The sequence below is a fragment of the Serinus canaria genome, chromosome 7, assembly GCF_022539315.1.
Source record: "Serinus canaria isolate serCan28SL12 chromosome 7, serCan2020, whole genome shotgun sequence".
NCBI classification, from domain to species: domain Eukaryota; kingdom Metazoa; phylum Chordata; class Aves; order Passeriformes; family Fringillidae; genus Serinus; species Serinus canaria.
The window spans coordinates 5828052-5848108 of NC_066321.1; the positions used below are offsets into that span (position 1 = coordinate 5828052).

The 20057-nt window shown below is 41.1% G+C and overlaps 1 protein-coding gene across 1 annotated transcript in view; it reads right to left on the bottom strand.

The window, feature by feature from the left end:
- Window positions 1-20057, bottom strand: part of THSD7B (thrombospondin type 1 domain containing 7B) — a 297684-nt gene that overhangs the window by 120224 nt on the left and 157403 nt on the right. The window contains exons 9-13 of the mRNA XM_030241847.2: window positions 15186-15377; window positions 11649-11883; window positions 9846-9961; window positions 4013-4145; window positions 2920-3023 (exon numbers count right to left, since the gene is read on the bottom strand). Coding sequence (XP_030097707.2) covers window positions 2920-3023; window positions 4013-4145; window positions 9846-9961; window positions 11649-11883; window positions 15186-15377 — 780 coding nt within the window. The remainder of the gene's footprint in view (window positions 1-2919; window positions 3024-4012; window positions 4146-9845; window positions 9962-11648; window positions 11884-15185; window positions 15378-20057) is intronic.

Sequence of the window (20057 nt, forward strand, 5' to 3'; positions counted from 1 at the left end):
CTAGTAAATTAGTCCCTGGTGAAGGCAAATGACAGCTGTTCAGCAACACTAAAGTTTGCAAAGCTCCTCATTTACTGATAGTTATGTAACTGTCAAGCAACATCCTCACCCTGTTTTATCTGAGTGCCCTGTCTTGGGGGCTTTTTGCCAATCATGCCTCAACTAAGTTTAAATAACAACTATATTTATTAGTTTTAAAGGCTACCTTTCTCTTTTCTACGGCACTGCTTGCTGAATAAGTTAGTCCATCGAAGCTGACATAAAAAATGAAAGGCTATTGTAATTAGTGTAATATCTTTCCAAGATAAAACCATAAAAAACAGCAGCTTCAGACAGCTGTCATCTCCTTGGCTATTCTGCTTATAATTCACAGACAAACTCTGATATCTTCTGCATATTATGCAGTACGTTTACATGCAATTTCAGTGAAAATACTCGTGGAACAGGATTTCTAACTATCTATCTCAGAATCTGGTTGAGAGAAAGAACAGAGCTTGAAAGTCATTTCAAACCTCATTTTCCATCAGTACAGTCATTGTCCTAAATAGGTACACATAAACACATACTTTTTTTTCTTTAGAAATAATTTATATGAATTCAATGTTCTTATATAATTGGCTAGATATGACAGTCACTGAAAACTAAAATCCTCTTTATTATATGACAGTCAGGGTATGGAGAGGAAAAAAAAATCTAAAAAATGGATGCTCCAAAGAACAGGGAGACTGATTATCTTCAGAAGTAAAAGGGTAATTGCTGTCACATGGCAAAAAAGGAACCAGGCACATTCATATGAATACTCTTTGGAGAAGAAGCACTTACTGGCTAAAGATGCTGTACTTTATGTAATGCAATTACTGTGTGGAGTGGTGGTGATACCTCAAACGCAAGCTCATTCACAGGATGCCTGAATATTGCAGGAAGGCAGCAACTATCTCTTACACCTGGGATTCTTCCAGTGATGGCCCAGATTCCCCTGAAAACACCCACAGACTCACTCTATCATACAAGGAAATTTAGGACAGAAGGGACCTCTGAGGATCCAGTGCCTGCTCTAAGCAGGGTCAACCTCCAAGTTAGAAAAGGCTGCTCAAGACCTTTTTCTGTGGAGTGTTCAGTATCTCCAAGCTATCTACAGTCTCTCTGGGCAGCCTCAGAGCTTCTCTCACTCCAGCCTGTGACTTCTGTTAATTCACTGTGCATCCCTGGGAAGTGTGGCTCCATCTCATCTGTGAACTCCACACTAGATACTCTTCCAGGCTGAATGCCCAGCCTCACCTCACATGGTAATTCCAAAATATTTCCAAAACCCCCTTCCAGTGAAGAATGACAGGATCAGAAGTTCTCCAGTGTTGAGGTTTACAAACTGACAAGCCCCTGCAAGGCACGTAAGCAAACACCTCCCCTGCCTAGAGGGCTGCTCCCTGACAACACAGAGCACCTTCTGCACACTCCTGAGGAGTTCAAGTACCAGCAATGAGAGGTATTAACAAAACCTTTATAAAAGTTTCCCTTACTAAACACTTCTACAGACAAGATACAGAACTGCTGAAAACCCAGCAGAGCTTCTTTTCCAGACGCAGTATGGTCAGAGTTAGCAGCTGGGTTTCAGCTGCCTTCTCTGTGGAAATCACTCCTCCTGTTCATACAAAATATCTTTAAAAATCTTCTTCCATGGGTTTCATCTGAGATCTCCCTCTCCTGAGACCCCACTCATCTTTAATAATACCCAGCAGAGTGGTTCTATCACTACATGTAATTATGAAAACCAAGCTGTTACAAAAGCTCTACAGTTTACAGTTAATTGGAAAAAAAGTGAATGTGGCACTGAAACTATTTTTGCTTAAAGTCACCCAGGTAGGTTTTTCACAATTACCCTAGAACAGCACATAGCCTAGGTAATTACTGGAGGGCTCTCCACACAGAAAAAGTAAGTGTGATACTCTTCTATTATACTTCTAATTCTGTCAGAGTAAGATTAACACAAAGTTCATGCACCTACTAGAACATAAAGATTACCATCCCTTCACCCAGACTGAACAATACAATTTACAAATTTGAAAACCCTTTGGAAAGGTTTGTGGTCAAAACCTAGTTAAAGATATTTACTCCTTTGAGTTTTAGTTTAAAACACATTTCTTCTTTCAGATACATCCCACATACTGTCAGGGCTTTTCTTTCTTTTCCTTTGTTTCCAAATTATATAAGAAATTCATTTCATCTTTAAAGAATAGCTTCTACCTTTGTGAAGGAGTAAATTATTATGTCAAGTTTCCTCAGTTAGCATACCTGTATAGAATTTTTTTTTTCAATAAAAATAATCTTTTGTTAAAGGTTTCATTGTATTTCCCAGGAGACTGATAACAACCACATCTCCAGCCATCTGCAGGCACCACTACAGACTGATGCATACTCTGAACATTCTTCTCCACACTTCTGTTCATACAATGGGACCACTAATTTCTAAGTGCTTAATTATGCCAAGGGCAGAAGCCCAAAATCCTTTACCCATGCTGAACTTCTTCAACAGTCTTAATGAAAAACAGGCCTCAGGCAAATCATTTGTAAAATTCAAAATCATTAGGAAATTATCCTTTCCATTTTTAGCATAAGGAATGGATCACTTCATAAAGGCCTATATAGATAATTCATTTAAAGCTCACACACTTCAGCTTTAGGCAGAAAAGCAGGTTAAGATATTTGAACAGCAAGCACAGATCTCCTCCTATACTCCAAGCTATTGTGTTAGTGGTACTTTAATGCCCAGAACAGCAGAACAACTCTATAATGGAAGCAGTTCCCAACACTTTATTTCATCAAGTACTTCAGTTTCCAAATTACCTACTGCAAAAGAGCAAAGACTTAAATGCCATATGCAACACCTTTAGCACTGGGGGCAGGCAGGATGGAGACTCTTACCCCTGGACTGCAGGCCATGCCCACAGGGCTCGCTCTGCCCCGGCAGGCCCTGGCGCACCGAGGCTGGCACCAGCACACAGGGGCTCCAGCGGTGGCTCTTCCACCTGCAGCAGAACAGCCAACAATGAAGTGCTTCAAACTGGAAAACAGGGAACAAATCTCAGCACAAACTCCAGTTACCATCAATTGGAGTCACACAGCTGTAATTGCTCCTGACACAAGCACCAGGAACTGGAATTCAGATGCCAGCTTCACCTTCTAGGAAGCCACGTCCTTGTCCAGCAATGTTCCCCTTTCTCATCTTGCAGGGCATGTTTCAAAGTTAGGTAAGATGCACAGGAAATAGCTCCAGTGGGCTTTGTCACCAGGCTCACCTCCTGCTCTCATACATCTGATGTTGTTCCCAGTCTGCTTTTCATGCTCACAGGTGGGCCAGCCATGGGAAGCGTCTCTCCATGGCATCAGGCAGAGCACAGCATTTTGTCTCCTGCCTGGCACTGCCTTCAGCTCCACACTCTGCTCCAGGACCATCTTCCATGGGATGTGCAGGCTGGAGATTCATATGCAAAGATATAATGCTTTTCTATTTACTAATATTGCACAACAGATGGGCCACAGAATCTTAATGAAGAGCAGTGAGTAACTGCTCTATAGTATTATTTGTCTAATCAGAACTTTTTAAGTGTGTACTATTCACTGGAGTGAGAGTACCAGGGGAAAAGACAAGAGTTTCTGCAATAACCATGCAATTATGATTCAGGCACTCTAGGGCTTGTGGTCCCAAAATAGCTTACATTGATTTTTAGATACAATGAGGGGGGAGTTCCCAGTAACAGCTTCCTTATACATATCAGACCCTGAGGTTACTATTTTTAGGAGCTGTGTCTGTTTGTGCTTCTTCTGATTACGCCAGATCTACTGAAATCTCCAGCTTGCACTCTACTTTTACCTATTTTGCAAGGCACATTATTTGTTTTAAACTCTGCATTTTCCAAAATGATGTTATTTTTCTGGTGAAAATTGTGCAGGACAAGAGTCATTTCTGGAGAAGGGGACACCCCCTAGAGACTGATTCCAAGCTAACAGTTGTTACCTATACACTGGACAGATGGGAACATCTTCACATTCTCTTTCCTCATACAAGGTGTCTGGACATGGCTGTCCCCCACTGGCAGAATCCTGAAGGATAATCCTGTACCGGGACTGCTTAACTGCAGTGGAATTGCCTGTAAAGCAAAAAAAAAAATGAAGTTGTCTTTCAGACCTAGTTGTCATCCCAAATTAATGATTTAGCTTGGTTAGAAACATGCTCTGTGTTCCATTTATATTTTGAAACTATGAGCACTCTAACATTTCTTCCTTTAAAATTACCTCTAGTTCAGCAGGACAGCAGCTGGAAGGATGATAAATCAACAGCCTAAGAAATGCATCAAAAAACATCTGTTTAACAGAACACCAAATCAAGTAAGACAAAAAATAAATAAGAAAATAAACACCTTAACTGGAAAAAGAATAAAAGCCAAAGAAACAAACTGTCATAAAGGAAGGTTTTGTTTCTGAGAACACATTCTGGTGGTCTCAGGCTGCTACCAGTAACCCATCTTTATGGCTCAGGAAATCAGAGATGATAACTTCCTGATGGGAAAACCATTGCAACCAGCAGAGGCTAACTCCCTACTTAACCTGAGTTGATGCAAGACCAATCCATCTAGAAACACAGTTCACAAAATCCATGCACAGAATGCAGCAGGAAAGACAGAAACAAGATTTATCTATTTGTCTCTACAACTAAAGCAAACACAATCCTTGGCTGTGTAAGTGGGAAGAGCAAACTGAGAGCTGGTTTAACCACTGCATTCTCTGGGTGCTGTACTCACACTTCCAAAACAGGTGCTAGAAAAGTAAAAAGGGATCTCAGGAGAACTCCTTAAAGGATGTTACAGACCATGTAAAAAGCTTTAAATAAAAGACTTCATCAAATATGTCTGAAAGAGGAAAGCATAGTGGGCTAATAAGCCCACCATGAGTATTCTTTTTCCAGCTCAGAACAAGAGTAAAGCTGCAGCAAAATTACAATGCAGTAGAATAGAAGGAAAACTTAGAAGTCACATCATGAACACAAAGCAGAAGCACAGATCCAAGAAAAATGTTGACTTTAAAAATACCAAGTCACACAAGCTTCCACTGGCACCTGTGCCACCACTGGGAGATCATTGCAAAGGGATACTGGACTGGCAGGAGGCTGCTCAGCACAGCTGCTGCCCTGGTGCAGGAAAAGCACATCCAGAGAGATCCCTCTCCTGCTGCTTTCACAACTACTACCTGAGGCAGTTCTACAGCTTCCTACACTCTCCTTTCACAGCCAGATTTGCTGCCTGTAAAGCCTCACAAGAAGTCTTTTCTTAAAATCTAGCCCACACCATCACTCCTAGAAATTAAACTTTTTTATCTTCTGTCCACTACATGAAGAAAAGTTTATCCCTGTCACCTAATGCATAACATTTACAAAATTGCAAGGGCTTGCATCCATTCCAAGTGTTCCCCTCTCTAAACTAAGCAAACCCAGCTTTGTAGGTGCAATTCAAGTCCCTCTCATTGCTGACTTTCACACAGCTCCCAAGGATGTGCAGCCTCCCCAGGGCACAGTACAGTGACCCCTCGGGGGTCTCACATACAACATGCCAGGAATTTGAAAAGCCTGGTGTGAGTTTCAGCATTTCTAACTGCTGACTTCCATTCATTTTGCAGTCCATTGCATCTCCAGAGATGCCTGAGGCCACAAAGACTATTTAGGGAGCAGAGCACTTAACACACAGAAGAGGCCAGGAAAACTGGGACTCTTCAGCTTGGAGAGAAGGCTCACAAGATCTTATCAGTGTGTACCAATACACTACAACAGGCAGTAAAGGAGACACAGACTATTTTCACTGTGATATCTACTGTGAGATTTTTCAAGCAGCTAAGTACCCATTTAATAGTTACTTAATTTAAACCACTGTTCCTCAGCTTCCTTATAAAAGTTTAATGTGTCAAAAATCTACCACTTCCCCTAATTAGAACAGCTACTCTGTCAAAAAAAAAAAAAAAGAGGAGATTAAATTTATTTGGCACAATTTGTTCTCAATAAATCCTTACTGGCCAGTTTATTACAATCTGATTCTTGAAATGTTGATATCTTCAGTAATAACTTGTTCTTCTGGCTTTCTACATAATGAAGCTAGGGTGAGTAATCTACAATTTTCTTGACCTTTCTTTTTGGAGGAGCAGAGGTGAGAGGGAGAGTTTTAGTTTGGTCTGCCTTGTTATTACTGAGTTTTAGTTTTTTAAGACTCAATTTCTCACCCATGAGAGAGTCACTTGATGCTTTGGGTATTACTTTACTACTTCCTTCTTATTCACACAACCTCAATGACATGGGAACAGCTACTCATTGGAAACACTCCTTAGTCCACCTTTCTCCTGGCTGCAGACAGGAAACAATGGCAACAACTGCACATCCCCCATGTTGCACTTCCCCCATTTCTCAGAATGTACATTTCATTCAGTTCCCCTATATTTTTAATCCATTTATGCAATTTTCACTGTCTAATATCCTAAGATCCTCTAGCTTAGTTTGCATTCTTGATTTCTTGTTTCTAATCTGTGTGAAACAATATGACAATCCAAAAGGAAAAAAGATCCTGAAAGGCTCTGATAGCAAGATATAAAAGAGCTTCTCTAGGTGTGTGTGGTGCTCCTCTTCATGGTTTGAACCTGGAACTAGCAAATCACAAACAGACCTACACATGCCTTGCTCCCCAGTGCTACTGGCTTGCTATTAGCACAGTTTCAGAATAGGAATTACAGTCCAGGAGGGTTTCAGCCCCTTGGAGAGGCTTTCTTGGAGCTTCCAGGTCTTCTGTACTCCTGTCTGCATAAAACAAGTTCCAAGAAGAGTTCAGGTCTTCTATACTCCTGTCTGCATAAAACAAGTTCCAAATCCTGCAGTTTGCTGAAGTCCATTTTTTTTTTCCTAATGTCTTGTTGATATTGCCATCCTTCCTTTCCAAGAATCATGAACTCTATCACTTTGTGATGATTTTCATTCAAATTATCCACCACCATTTGAATCTTACCCATTTCCTCCCTATTAATCAGTACCAAATCTAAATGAGCTTCCCACAGTCATTTTCTCCACCTCAAGAAACTAAATTATCCTCAACATTTATTGCACCTTACTCAAACCCCATTTTCAAAATTGAATTTCCTCACTGGCTTTTCTACAGCATTCCTTACAAATGTTAATGAGTATAATTTTTATATTTCAGTTAAAATTGCTATAGCCTGATTTTTCCAGAGTACTACTAGCACTGTGGAGGACTGTCCTTTTAAAACCAAACTGATTTCCAGCATGGCTATGACTGTTTGCCCTCCTGAAAAAAAGTCAAGCCTCAGCATCTCAGGGCCATCTTAACTTCTCTGTCCTTGATTTTGCAACTCAGATAATGCTGTTTGAGAATTTCAGGGATGCCTTAACTCTGCTTCCACCCCCCCCCACCTGTGCAACCAGCCTCCATTCTCCTCCTTTACAGAGCCACACAATTCCTACCAACCCACTCTTACTCCTCCCAGGATCTTGCATCCTTCCTTCACCCTCAGGGCTCACAGAGCTGCACCACCATGCTCAGGTGAGGGACAAAAATCCCTTTTCATTCCTGGAATGTGCTGCATCAGGTACAGCTTCCACAGAAAACATCCAGCTTCCCACTCTGATCCTGAGCAGATGGAAAGACAGTCTGGTCAACACGAGTCTCTGCTCACACAAAAAACAAGAGAGTTTCTGGAATTTTAGTCACCAAAATCAGTGCCATCTCCAATACCTTTGTAGAGAGAAGAGCTCTTAAGGCATCCACTTTGACCAGTTCTGGTTTTGTGTTTATGAGGATTGGAAGTGGCAGATCATGGACTGTCTGACACATGGTAGAGGCTGCTGGAATTTCTTATTGTAGCACACCATGCATTTTATCCACTTTTACCCCATCTCATTTCAAATCTGATTTAAGGCATGGGGAAAATAGGACAGCTACTATCTAACATTTCATGTAAACTTGTTTAAAGAATTAAGTAACTGAAATTTCTAACCTCCCTCCTGGACAATCAATGCCCAGAAGAGAAGAGGTACTTAGAGGTACCATCTATTTTCAGAAGGAAGATGAAAAATGTTATTTATTGTTAGCTGTTTGCTTTTTTAATCTCCTGTTTTAAATCTATGCTGACAGACCAGGGAGTACCTCATCCATGCTGAAAGCAGTTTCCTCTCCAGGCCACCTCCACCCCCAGAAAAGCAGGTGACAGAGGAAAATCCACCTGCTGCTCATTCAAACCACTTCATATCCTGAAATCACCCTGCTGCTTTTTTGATTCTTTTTCCAATCCATCCTCAAAGCCCAGGTAAAACAGATACATTACAGAAGACTGCAGTAGACAGTTGCCACCTCTAAGTATCTGAAATGGCAGAGAATCAATAACTTGCAACAACCTCCCTGCTCCTGCCTCCCCAACAGGTGCTGGGCCTCAGTGGCACTTCCTTTGTGAATTATGTTGTCCACCCATCTGTTACTGCCCTAAGTTCAGTGCTGTCTGCACTCCTGAGGCAGGAGATAATCTTCTGCCAGAAGACAGATGGTTGTCTGATGACATTTAAATGTAGGGAAAATGTCAGCTTTTTTATTGTGAGATGGTAAACTTGGATGTATTTCCTCAGATAAACTACAAACAGCTCAACTGGTAAAGTTCTGTGTAAATCTGATTTAGTGATTCCATGTTTGTCTAAGTTCTGATCTTATGCTGGTACACAATTAATTTTAAATCTGCCAGGCAATACCTGTTCCTGCTTGATCTGATTAGTAATTCACCATCTGTATATTGCTTTCATTAAATACAACTTTTCTATAAAAAAACCCACAACACCCCTAACAACTCACATATGTATAGTGGCTTTGAAATTTCATTATCATGCTGAGGTTTTAATTGTGCAATGCAAATTAAAAAAAAAATCTTGCAACGCAGCCGTATCAATAACAGATTTAGCAAAAAACAAACTCCCTCATCTAAGAAGTTTTAATTTAGAATTATATTAAAATGATAACACTGCCAAGGAGGTTAAATAATTAATTTCTTCTCATTTTAATTGTAGACTATTATTTAATAAACAAAGTAATTTACCAGGTAATTTATTCTACTCCTTCATAGGCAGCTCATTTAAAGTCTAAAAATAAATTGCTAATTAAAACAGGATTCACTGTTTTAGAAAGCAACTCATTTTCCTGTAAAATATAACAGGGACTATGCTAAAGCATCCACTGATAATCTTTGAAGGGCAAGGAAACTACCAACAATAATGAAGTATTCTGATAACTGAGCAGACTTTCATCTGAACAATTAATGAAACACAAATTCGTCAGAAAACCCAACACTAGATGATTATAAAGAAACTTTGTTGTACAGTCGTCGTACCTCAAAGTTAACCAACAAGATCAAAGATGCTTGGCCCTTGAAAAACCACAAAGCACAGGAGGTACTTGCACACCCCTCTATATGCACCCAGATTGGTTGAGAAAATTACATTTTATATGTAATTGCAATATGCAATTGGCAATTCCATGTGCAGCCATACAGCACAGGGGCCTTGGAGTTCTGACTCTGAAGGCAGAAACCCAGAAAAAAATTTTTCCAGGCAAAGAGAATTCACATCTCCAAAGCTGCACACAAGGACTCCACCTGCCCAAGAACATCAACTCAGAAGTCAAGGTCCAAAGAGCTCAGGTCCAAAATCCACCCAGATGAATGCCCTAAAAATTACTAGACTGGTGTGAACTTCATCTGCCACAAGTTTCTAGGCCAATGCTCTAATTTTTCCCCCAAATTTCCACTTCTTTAAGGCTTACCAGGCTGACAGGCTGTGGGGCAGGGTGTCCACTCACTGAACAGCGTAACAACGCAGTCCTTCCTGCAGGGGAGGAGACACGGCCGCGCTGCCTCGGGCCGGATGGACTCCGGACACCTGTGGATAAAACAAAATAAAACTATGGAGAAAGATTCCATTCCTAAGACTTTCACAGGGCTGTGAGCACACTGCCATTTCAAAGACACCACTCCTGGCCAGAGCAAGCCTTACTTTTTCTTTTCACTCACGCAACTCAGCTGAGTTTATTACGTTTCAAGGATTAAAAACAATAATAATTGTTTTTAAGAATGGGTAGTTTGGCTTGATGACTACAGGATAAATGTAGCTCTGTCTGTGACATCAAAACCACAAAGCTCATGGGAGTAAAAAAAATATATTTATTACCAAAGAAAGGGAGTAGTTATGTTTATAAAGTAGTCCTGTTTTTCAGCACAACATGCAACAGCCTTCAAACCATCTGTCTGTAAGGGCTGATGACATATTCCTCAACTTTCAACCTCCAAGGAACACAAAAATAGTTTCAAGTGCAATACAGTACAAAGAGCTCTGTGATTTTCTTCATTCATTTTTAACTCCTACATGGAAAACATGTCATACACATTCCAATAAAACTTTCAGACACATTTAATACATGAGGACTTGAAGAAAACAAAAGGGACAATTTTATGGGACCTGTCAGATCTTGCAGAACAAGTGGGTGAACAGGAAGGGAATTACTCTCACTCCTTATTAATTTCTATCAAAAGATCACTCAACAATACTTGGTAATGCATGCAACCCAAAATCATCCCATTTGAAAGAGGAATGCGCCACTAATCCATACAAGAAAAAAAAAAAAAGCTAAAACCATGATTCAGCTACTTAAGTGTTTACTTACCCCCTTCAGTTCCATTTCCTCTTACACCACCTCAAGAGTGGAGGGGGCAAACAATATTTTAGGCATGACATAATTCTATAAACAATATGTTTAATTAGGTAAAGTTCAACCTTATCAATGCATTTGAGACATACACAAATACCAGATTTCTTTCCCTTTATTTAATTAACCCCATTAACCTCAAGAATGTTAATTAACTTTACTGAAATCAGCGCAGTTTGCCTACACAAACAGCATTGTTGTTAGAGTTACAACAGGAAAGGAAACTCAGTTCTAAGTCTCTAAACTCATTAATGGTGCAAAAATAATTAGCAACATCTTGATTTTTCCATGTTAAAGAAAACATCTGTGCTACTTATTTTCCTCATTTAGTAAAGCAAAGCAAAATTTGGGATGTTTCTACTGCAGAATATGTTATTTTGCTGTGTTGCTATCACATTATGGAAGTTATATAAACCAAGTGAACAATATAGATCACACATGGTACTGCCTTACTGGAGTGTAACTATAATGCAAAATCTATTTAGTTTTTCTATTTCATTAGAGCACTGCTAATAAGAAGTTGCTGAACATTATATTCAAATGTATTTCATATTTTCCTCACACCTGTCCTTCAGGGAAAATATCTGCAGAAAACTGTAAATTAGAGCAGCACAGGAGCCACAGCAAAAAATCTCCACCACTGAAAGCATTCTTTTTGCCTGGATTTACATGGAAAGTTAAAATGGGCTGGATATTTGGTTTCTTTTCCTGTAACAACAGTGATGGAGTAGTACTACAACAGTAGATGGAGAGTTAGTCCTGAAATGAAATTATTTCAATGCTTCAGAGTCCATATACTTGCTGAAAACACCTTTATACATCATGTATATCATAAACAAACACTAGTAAGCCTTCTTTAAATACCTTTTGGGAGTGACCTGGCCAGAGGTGCTCTTCCTGCAGAAGACTTTCCTTGTCTGAATGCCCACCCCACAGGAGGGCTCCCCGCTCCAGCTGGAGGTGACGTTGAGTGCAGTGCCCAGCACGTCCTCGGAGCAGGAGCTCCAGGGGGACACCTCCCAGAAGAAATGCACACAGGGGTGCTCGTTGCAGGCACGCTGCTCCTGCAGGGCTCGCTCAGGAGGACAGGCTTTTCCACCTGGAAAGGGTCAAGAGAACACCACATCCTCATCTCACAGCGTGTGGCAAAAGGAAGATGCAGAAAAATGTGTTTTAAAAGTCAGGTTTGCACAATACCTTCTCTTCCCCCCCACCCCCCGTAAAAAAAAAAAAAATAAATAAAGCTTAAATAAAGCTGTTGACCTTTATGGCTGCAATAATAACCTTCTAAAATATTGTTTCCTCATTAAACTAGCCTTGCATAAAATTGTATTCCGATGCATAATGGAAAAAAAACCAGGCAAAGTGTATTTCTGAGTTACTTTATCAATAACTCCTACACACAACCAAGTTAATTCCATTTAAATGCCAGTATCACTCAGCAAACATGCAATCAGGTTTAAAGACGAATTAAGCATTATTTTTCTGTTCATTCTCCTTGCTAATCTCCCAAGAAGGAACATCTCTCTCTCTCTCTCTCTCTCTCTCTCACATTTGGACTCTATTAATGTGTTGCCTTAAAGATTTGAGCAGTAGAGGAAGCTGAACTGTAATGACAGCAGGAAGCACCAAATGAAACCCACATCTGCAAATCAAGGAAGGAGAAAACTTGAAAGACACATTTTGAGCACAAAGCCTTCACTTCTTTGAAGCACCATCCTTCAAACTCATGTCCAAAGATTTTGCTAAACTGCTGCACTTTGTCAGCAATTGGTGACAAAGCCCCAAATACAGGAGTTTGAGGAGCCTCCCCAGAAGCTGTAACACTCCAGCCAGGGCCCTGAATTTATCCATTAAAGCAGATGATCCTAGCTCAAAAGATATGGAGTAATGCAGTGAAATTTAACAGTAAGCATGGTCATTTTAGGAAGAAAGAAGAAAAAATTACCAAAATCAAAACCATTCTCCTTCAGGAGGGAGGACCCAGACAACTTGGGACACAGCCAAAGTGCTGGAGGTTTTGAAAGAGCTGAAGTGCTGGGGACAGATACCACAAGGTTCAGAGAAGATTTACACCTTACCAAAATCAACAGGAGATGAAGGGATGTCAAAGGGATGCCTATTGCCTTGCAGGACTGACCCTCCTGAAAAAAGGTAAGGCCCCAATGGCCACAATGAATAGCAGTGAGAAAAGAAAGAGAGAGAAACTACCTAACCCACTGGATAATCATGTGCATTACCATTCATCTTTTCATGAAAATGGACTGTTCCACACAGTGCTCAATCTCAGAAATGTTTAGTATGATGATGGAGTAGAAAATGTCCCAGGTAGCTTATTTCCTGAAGAATCTGACTTGGCAGGAAAAATGCAAACCAGTTCTTTTTCTTGTGTGTTTGAGACACATATTAAAAATAAAAAATTGTAACAAGCAAATGGCAAAACGCCTGATCCATTTGTAAGAAAAAAAAAACAAAACAAAAATTTAACTTAACATATAAAGAAATGTCATGTCCAAACTTGCCTGCAACATTGCAAACAGGAGATGATGTTTTTACAAAGAGCACAAGCGTCTGGCCACTTCTGCATTTCATTGATAACTTTTGTACAAAGAAAGCAGGACAACATGCCCTTGCCTGGCCATTCCAGTAGCCATTTAAAGATTATTTATGATGTTCAGCAGTCCTATATTTCATTTTACACCTGCTGGGAGTGCCTGCTCCATGATCTCCTCTTGCACCAAGTTTCAGACATTTGCTGTGTAAAGAATTATCTTTCAAAACCTGATTGAAATCAAGTCCCTCAGCTTTCATCAACAGCTTCCTGGTTATCATATTTGGGAGCAGGTAAAGAGCTTGGAGAAAACGACCCAAAATTTCTTGAAGTCCTTCAACAGTAGAGCCACAGCTGACACTTCCTCCAATGACAGAGGCCAAACAAAATGGCCTTTGCAAAGGTACCAGAGCTGTGTAGAAGTCAGGTGTGAGCTGGGTATGAAAAAGACACAGAAAGCAGGAATTTCAAAATTGCCTTAACACTGTAGTGATAATGGTATTAACTCCACTTCCACTCTCCCAAATTTCAGTCACTATCTGAACACAGATGTGTGACTCTGCACAGCAAATCGTAACAGCATTGCTAAAGGTGCACAGAAAAAGTCAGGGAGTTTGATTTTAATAGTTAATTATTCCTTCCTGAGAAACTTCAAGTATTCAGTTCAGAGTACACCATTTTCAGGTTAGTACCTTTCAGGCTGAGATGAATGTTCTTCTGTACTTCCAGAATTCACTCCTTCACCATGTCACTCTCATAATTCCATGTTTTATCTGTTATTTGGATTCATTATTTCCATGGAAAATATGAGACCAACTGTATTTTCATTTCAATTATTCTCAAGCTCATAGACTTTTTTAGTAGTAGTTATCATTCAATCAACAATTATTTTCATCCTGAAGGGTTCCAATTTTCTCACAAGTGCTTATGAGGATGTTTATGTGAATACAGACCATTCAGTAAGGGCTTGCAAGATCGAGTCCTTACATTAGCCCAAAAACAGTGCGTGGCTTTAATTATAATTTACCAAATAGCATTTAACAGAACTTGTCCTGGACTAGATTTGCATCTAAAAGTGTTTTGCTGCTGCATTAACTGCACCTGGTTTTGGCACTAGCAAGTATTTTATGTCAACAAGGCTTTAGTCTGTTGGACCTCTTCACATTTTATGAATTTTTATGCACTTGATCCAAGACCTTCCAAATCCCATGTGATAAACCAACACATAAATTAATTACCAGATGTGTAACTGAATTAGAAGACTACACTTCTAATATAAAAAGGTTTGTTTAAATAGCTGTATCACTGATGTTATTATGCAAAAAACCAGCTATTTATATGTCCATGAAGATCAAGAAGAAATGACATGTATTTATCAAGAGCTGTTTACTTACTACAACAAGCAGGTCAACACATTACAGGTGTTACATTAAAAAAATAAATAAATAAGCAAGTCCTTTTCCATTTTATCATTTTTCACAGCTCGCTGGTTTTAAATCATTACTGATATGTTCCCATATAAAGACACTTGCATGACAAGTCTGTCATGCAGCAATTTCACTGGTAGAGGATGAAGCTCTCCAGAACCAAATTCACACCCAGACAGGCCCTCAACAGACAGCAATTCAGAGGCTGAAGTAAACAGTTTTGAACTGTGACAGAATTTCTCCAAGTGACACATGAACTCCAGCCCATCAAGATCTCTTAGTCTCTCAGCAGAGACAAGCATTCAGTATTATCCCTGATTCCTGAGGAACTGGGATTAGCTCTGATCCAAACACAGCTTGGCTCAGGAAAGGAAGTCAATGCATTAAAAGCACAGTGATTATCCAGAAATGTTCAGCACTCACCCTCAGCTGGAAGGGCCACGATGGACCTGCTCCTGCTCTGAGTGCCCTCGGCGTTTTTGCTGGAGCAGGAGTGGGAGCAGGGGGACCACGGGGACCACTCGCTGAGCACACAATCCCTGGCACAAGGGACTTCACAAGCCACCACCTCGGGATGGGGAAGCTCTGAGCAGAGGTGATGTGGAACTTCTTCACCTGGAGCAAATGAAACAAGACAGACATGGAGGGAGGCACAGCTTGGTTCAATACCCACAGCCTGCTCCAAACAGACTGACTTCATGTCACACGTCCACCTGCCCATGGAGGAATATGCTACAGAACAGCATGGGGTGAGGCTTCAGGCTGCAAAGTGTAATACTTGAACAACTATCTTAAAAATTTATTCAGGAAAGCAAAGAAGAAAAAAAAATGTTTCAAGCTCAGTGTGTGACATCTTGGCTGCAGTCCACTCTCTGAAGCAGGTAAGCAAAAGGAATGAGATAATTTCATCAATAGAAAGCTGTAATATCTCAACAGAACGAATGGTAATTGCCCCATATTTTCTAGCAATCTCTACCTACAGAACTTATTTTCCACAGTACAAATTGTGCTGTTCCCCAAAGAAGTCAAATTTCTTTTTCCTGTAGGCCAGAGAAGTTTTGGTCTTTCCCCTCCAGCCTCACCACTCTTATTTCTGACTCTTGCCTCTCACCCAAAAGCTAGGAGATCTAAAATGATGAACCTATTGGGCCACCACCATCCAAGAGAGAAATACTTTCTGCTGCAGATGAACCAAGAGACCCGGACCAAAGCAGACGTTCTGATGAGAAGCATCTTTCCAAAAGCCCCTTCAGCAAGAAGGACAGTGGGAAAAACCTGCCAACCAAAAGAACCACTGCCAGAAGGAGCAGCAAAAGAAGGCACATGAGGGCTGTCATGTGGAATACAACACAGGGAACTACTGTTTTTAGAAAGGAAAATTAAATAAACTACTTTTTAAATAAGAAATTTGAGTAATTACATAGGATTCACAAGGACATTATAATTCATAAAAATTCATAAAATATAACTCTTTTGGTACTGAATTACACCCAATGTCTTACAAATGTGTTTCAAGCGATGAACAGTCATGACTGACTTTGCTACACTGTTCAATTACTTAGTACTTCTTGATCCTCAAGAAACTTCAGCTACAGCTGAAGTTTCTAGAAGCTCAACTGTTTATAAACAAAAGGGTCCCATCACATGCTACCTCCTCTTTTGCCCTTATAATAGTTACAAACCTCTCCTTCAAGGTTTCTTTAATTATGAACCTAGGGAAAAAAACCATAATGACTATCCAGCCTTAATTATACATTAAAAAAAAAATTATAATGGCAGAAAGTGCCTCTTTCACCTCACACTCCACCAACAGGCTCTGTAACAAGGCAGCCCAGGAAGCAATTATAACTGGGAGGGTAGAAAACTGAGCTGCTTTTACAAGAGCCCACATCTACAAGTGAGTAAATAAGAGAGGCAGGCTGTGAGCACATAAAGCTGTCAAGAGCACAGCGCTATTATCTGCAGTTGCATCCCTAAATGAAGACAGGCTCATCACCCTCGAGGCACAGATAAAACTTTTCAAGCGTATTATGAGAAGGAACAGCAGATCCAGCAGGCAATCAGACTGCAAGATATGGCTAAAAATACTTTGGTTTTATACTCCCTTTCCTTTCTGCTCACCTGGAAAAGCTCAGTGTGCCCAGTCTTTGCACCACCCCCCTACACAAAGCCCCCATCCATCGGTGCTGCAATTGGCATCCCAAGGAAAACGGAGCTGAATCCACTTTGACCAGCCTCGGTATTACCACTGCTGCTTTGGATGCTCACCTAATGCTGAGAACCACCTTCAGAAAAAAAACCAATGTGAAAACAGCAAATAAACCTGTTAGGCTTATTCCAGCTGTCTTCCCAAGTCACCTAAGCACCAAAATCCCCACTAACATTTGACAGCTTGTCTGCAGGGCAGCAGGTAATGCAGGGCAGCTGGGACAGGCTGGTTTAGGAGTCAGTGGTACAGCAGCATCAAGAGATTACATGCTTTGGTGAAGCAGGGTGAAACACATGCCCTCCTCTCCCATCACTGACAGGTATCACGTGGGCAGCCAGAACCAGACTGATGAGGTGGGACATTGGCCCTGAAAGCATGAGCCCCATCCCTCCATCCACAGTTCAGGGTATCTGCTACATCAGGACTTTATGGCCAGAAAGTGCCATGATGTTCACCAAATTCTGTATTTAGCCATTTTTTTTTCCACGAATCAGACTGTGCTACAGATCTAAGCATGAGAGAAGAACTACTTGTTGAAAGCCGAGAGCCTTTCCAGTGATTTAATCAGACTTTTAAAAACTCAAACCACTCTTCTCAGAAGATGATTTAAAACACTTGGGGCCCCTTTGAGGTGGCTTTTTCTACCCATGAGCTCACATGTCACATATTGTGGGGTGACCACCCTGTGGGGAAGGGGGGCAAATACACTTTCAACTTCTTCCTTCCATGATTTCTTTTCAGACTGGATTTACAGCAGGTGACACAAACACTGCAAACAGAGGCTGCAATTCACAGTTCCTGGGCAAAGAAAGGAAGCTTTGTGCTTTGTTGGAAGGAGTTTACCACCGGGTGCATGAAGGCACAATTCAACACTCACTTTGATTTACTTTATAGCTCCATTCGCCGCGTTCAGATTTAATCACTGCCTTCTATTACTGCAGAAGGGGAATTTCTTCTGTACCAGATGCCTGGCAGAGAATTCTCAGAAAACTACTGTATACTACAAAGGGAGGTAATAATCTTTAATTTTCCATGAAAAATACTAGAACAGGACATAGCTGAAGTGTGCTTTATGCATTGTCGCAGATTTAAGGGGAATATTAAATTCTCAAGAGCTTCCAAACTGTCCACTCAGTACCTTGCAGGTGTAATTCTTATCTCACATATGGCTGAATAATCTTTCTAGATCTTTCCATAATCTTTACATGCACAAGTGTGTTCTGTAGGGCTAGGTGGGGGATCCATCCAAATGGACAGAGGGAGCTGGCAGAAGAGCTCACCATACCACTCTCCATCTCTGACCAGAAGTCCTGGCTATCCAGGGAAGTCCCAGAGGTGATTGGTGACTGGCGGTTGGAAATGTGACACCCAGCTACAAGAAGGGCTGGAAGGAGGATTCAGGGAACCCCAGGTTTGCAGCCTGACCTCAGTACCAGCAAAGGTGATGGAGTAGATCATCTTGACTGTTTCACACGGCATCTACAACACAACCAAGGGATCATTCCCAGCCACCATGCATTTAGGAAAAGCAGATCCTGCCTAACCAACCTGATCTCCTTCTATGACAAGGTGACCCACTAAGTGGATGAGGGAACAGCTGTGGATGTATCTATCTGGACTTTATCAAAGCCTTTGACAGCATTTCCCACAGATTTCTCCTGGAGAAAGTGGCTGCTCATGGCTTGGACTGGTGCAGCATGCTGGATAAAAGCCTGGCTGGACATTCAGTGGAGTGGTGGTGACTGGAGTTACATCCAGCTGGGGCTGTCACCAGTGGTGCTTCCCAGGGCCCAGCACTGGCCCAGCCCTGTTTAACATCTTTACTGCTGATCTGGACCAGGGGATCGAGGGCACTCTCAGCAAGTTCATGGACAACATCAAAGTGGGCAGGAGTGTGGATCTGCTGGAGGGCAGGAAGGCTCTGCAGGGGGGTCTGGACAGGCTGGATCAAAGGGCTGAGGCCAGCTGTGTGAGGTTTGACAAGGCCAAGAGCTGGGTCCTCTACTTGGATCACAATACCAGGCACGTCTCCAGGCTGGAGGGTGCCCAGTGGAAAAGAACCTGTGGGTGCTGGCCAGCACCAGCTGAGAGCAAGAGCACAACCAGACACCATCACCTGAGAGCACAACCCACAGGATCCAGCTTCTGATCTGCCTGAGGTATAAGAACTGAAACAGCACCCTCAGCATCCTCAGAGCCCAGCTGATCCCTTTCACATGCTCTTTTTTTCATGCCTTAAGCACTGATTGTTCTCAGCCTCGCTGAATGCTTGCTTTCCTAAAAGAAGCTGTAGTTAAGAAAAATGTTACAGATTTCTATTCAAAATGCTTTATTGCAAGCATCCTGACCAACTCTAATGGCATTTTTTTAAACTGATTGCCTTGTACTTAAATAGTTTAGCGATTATAAAGCTAAATACTCAAGATATACCCAACAGATAGCATTTTATAGGAAAGATTTAATCCATTTTCTTTCATGTTGGGGCATAGTAATTACAAAAGAGAAGACAAGCATGGCATTTTTGTAAATATATTTGCTAACAAAGTGGCACACAAATGCTAACAAAGACCTAATGTACTGGTCTCTCACTCAAATTCTTTAGCAAGGTAACAGAGAAGCACCATCCTGAGTGGAATTTTTCATTCACCTAAAAGCAAAATAAATTCTTCCCAACAAGAGAAACAAAATAAGGAATAACCTAAAACCCTCCTTGAACTGAAGAGCTTGGCTTTTTTCCAGAAACCTAATTTTTTTTTTCATTGTCTTTTGCATTCCAGAAGAAGAAGCCACTCCCACAGTCCTGAGTGATGGAGGCACTGAACCAACAGGAATGTTTTGTTTGGAATCCATCCAATAATAAACTGCACCTGTCTGGTTTACACCCTGCCTTGCAGCTCTGGTGCATTGTCTCATTCTTCCCAGTGACCTATTATGCTCATCTCCCGTGACACAGCTTTTAATTACTCCTGCAAAAGACATCCCTCCTGGCTTAGGAAAAAGGGAATGTCCACTGGACAGGAGACAACTAAGGCAGCAAAAATAAAAATCCCATCAGGCAGCAGGAACCAAAAGATCAACTCAATAAC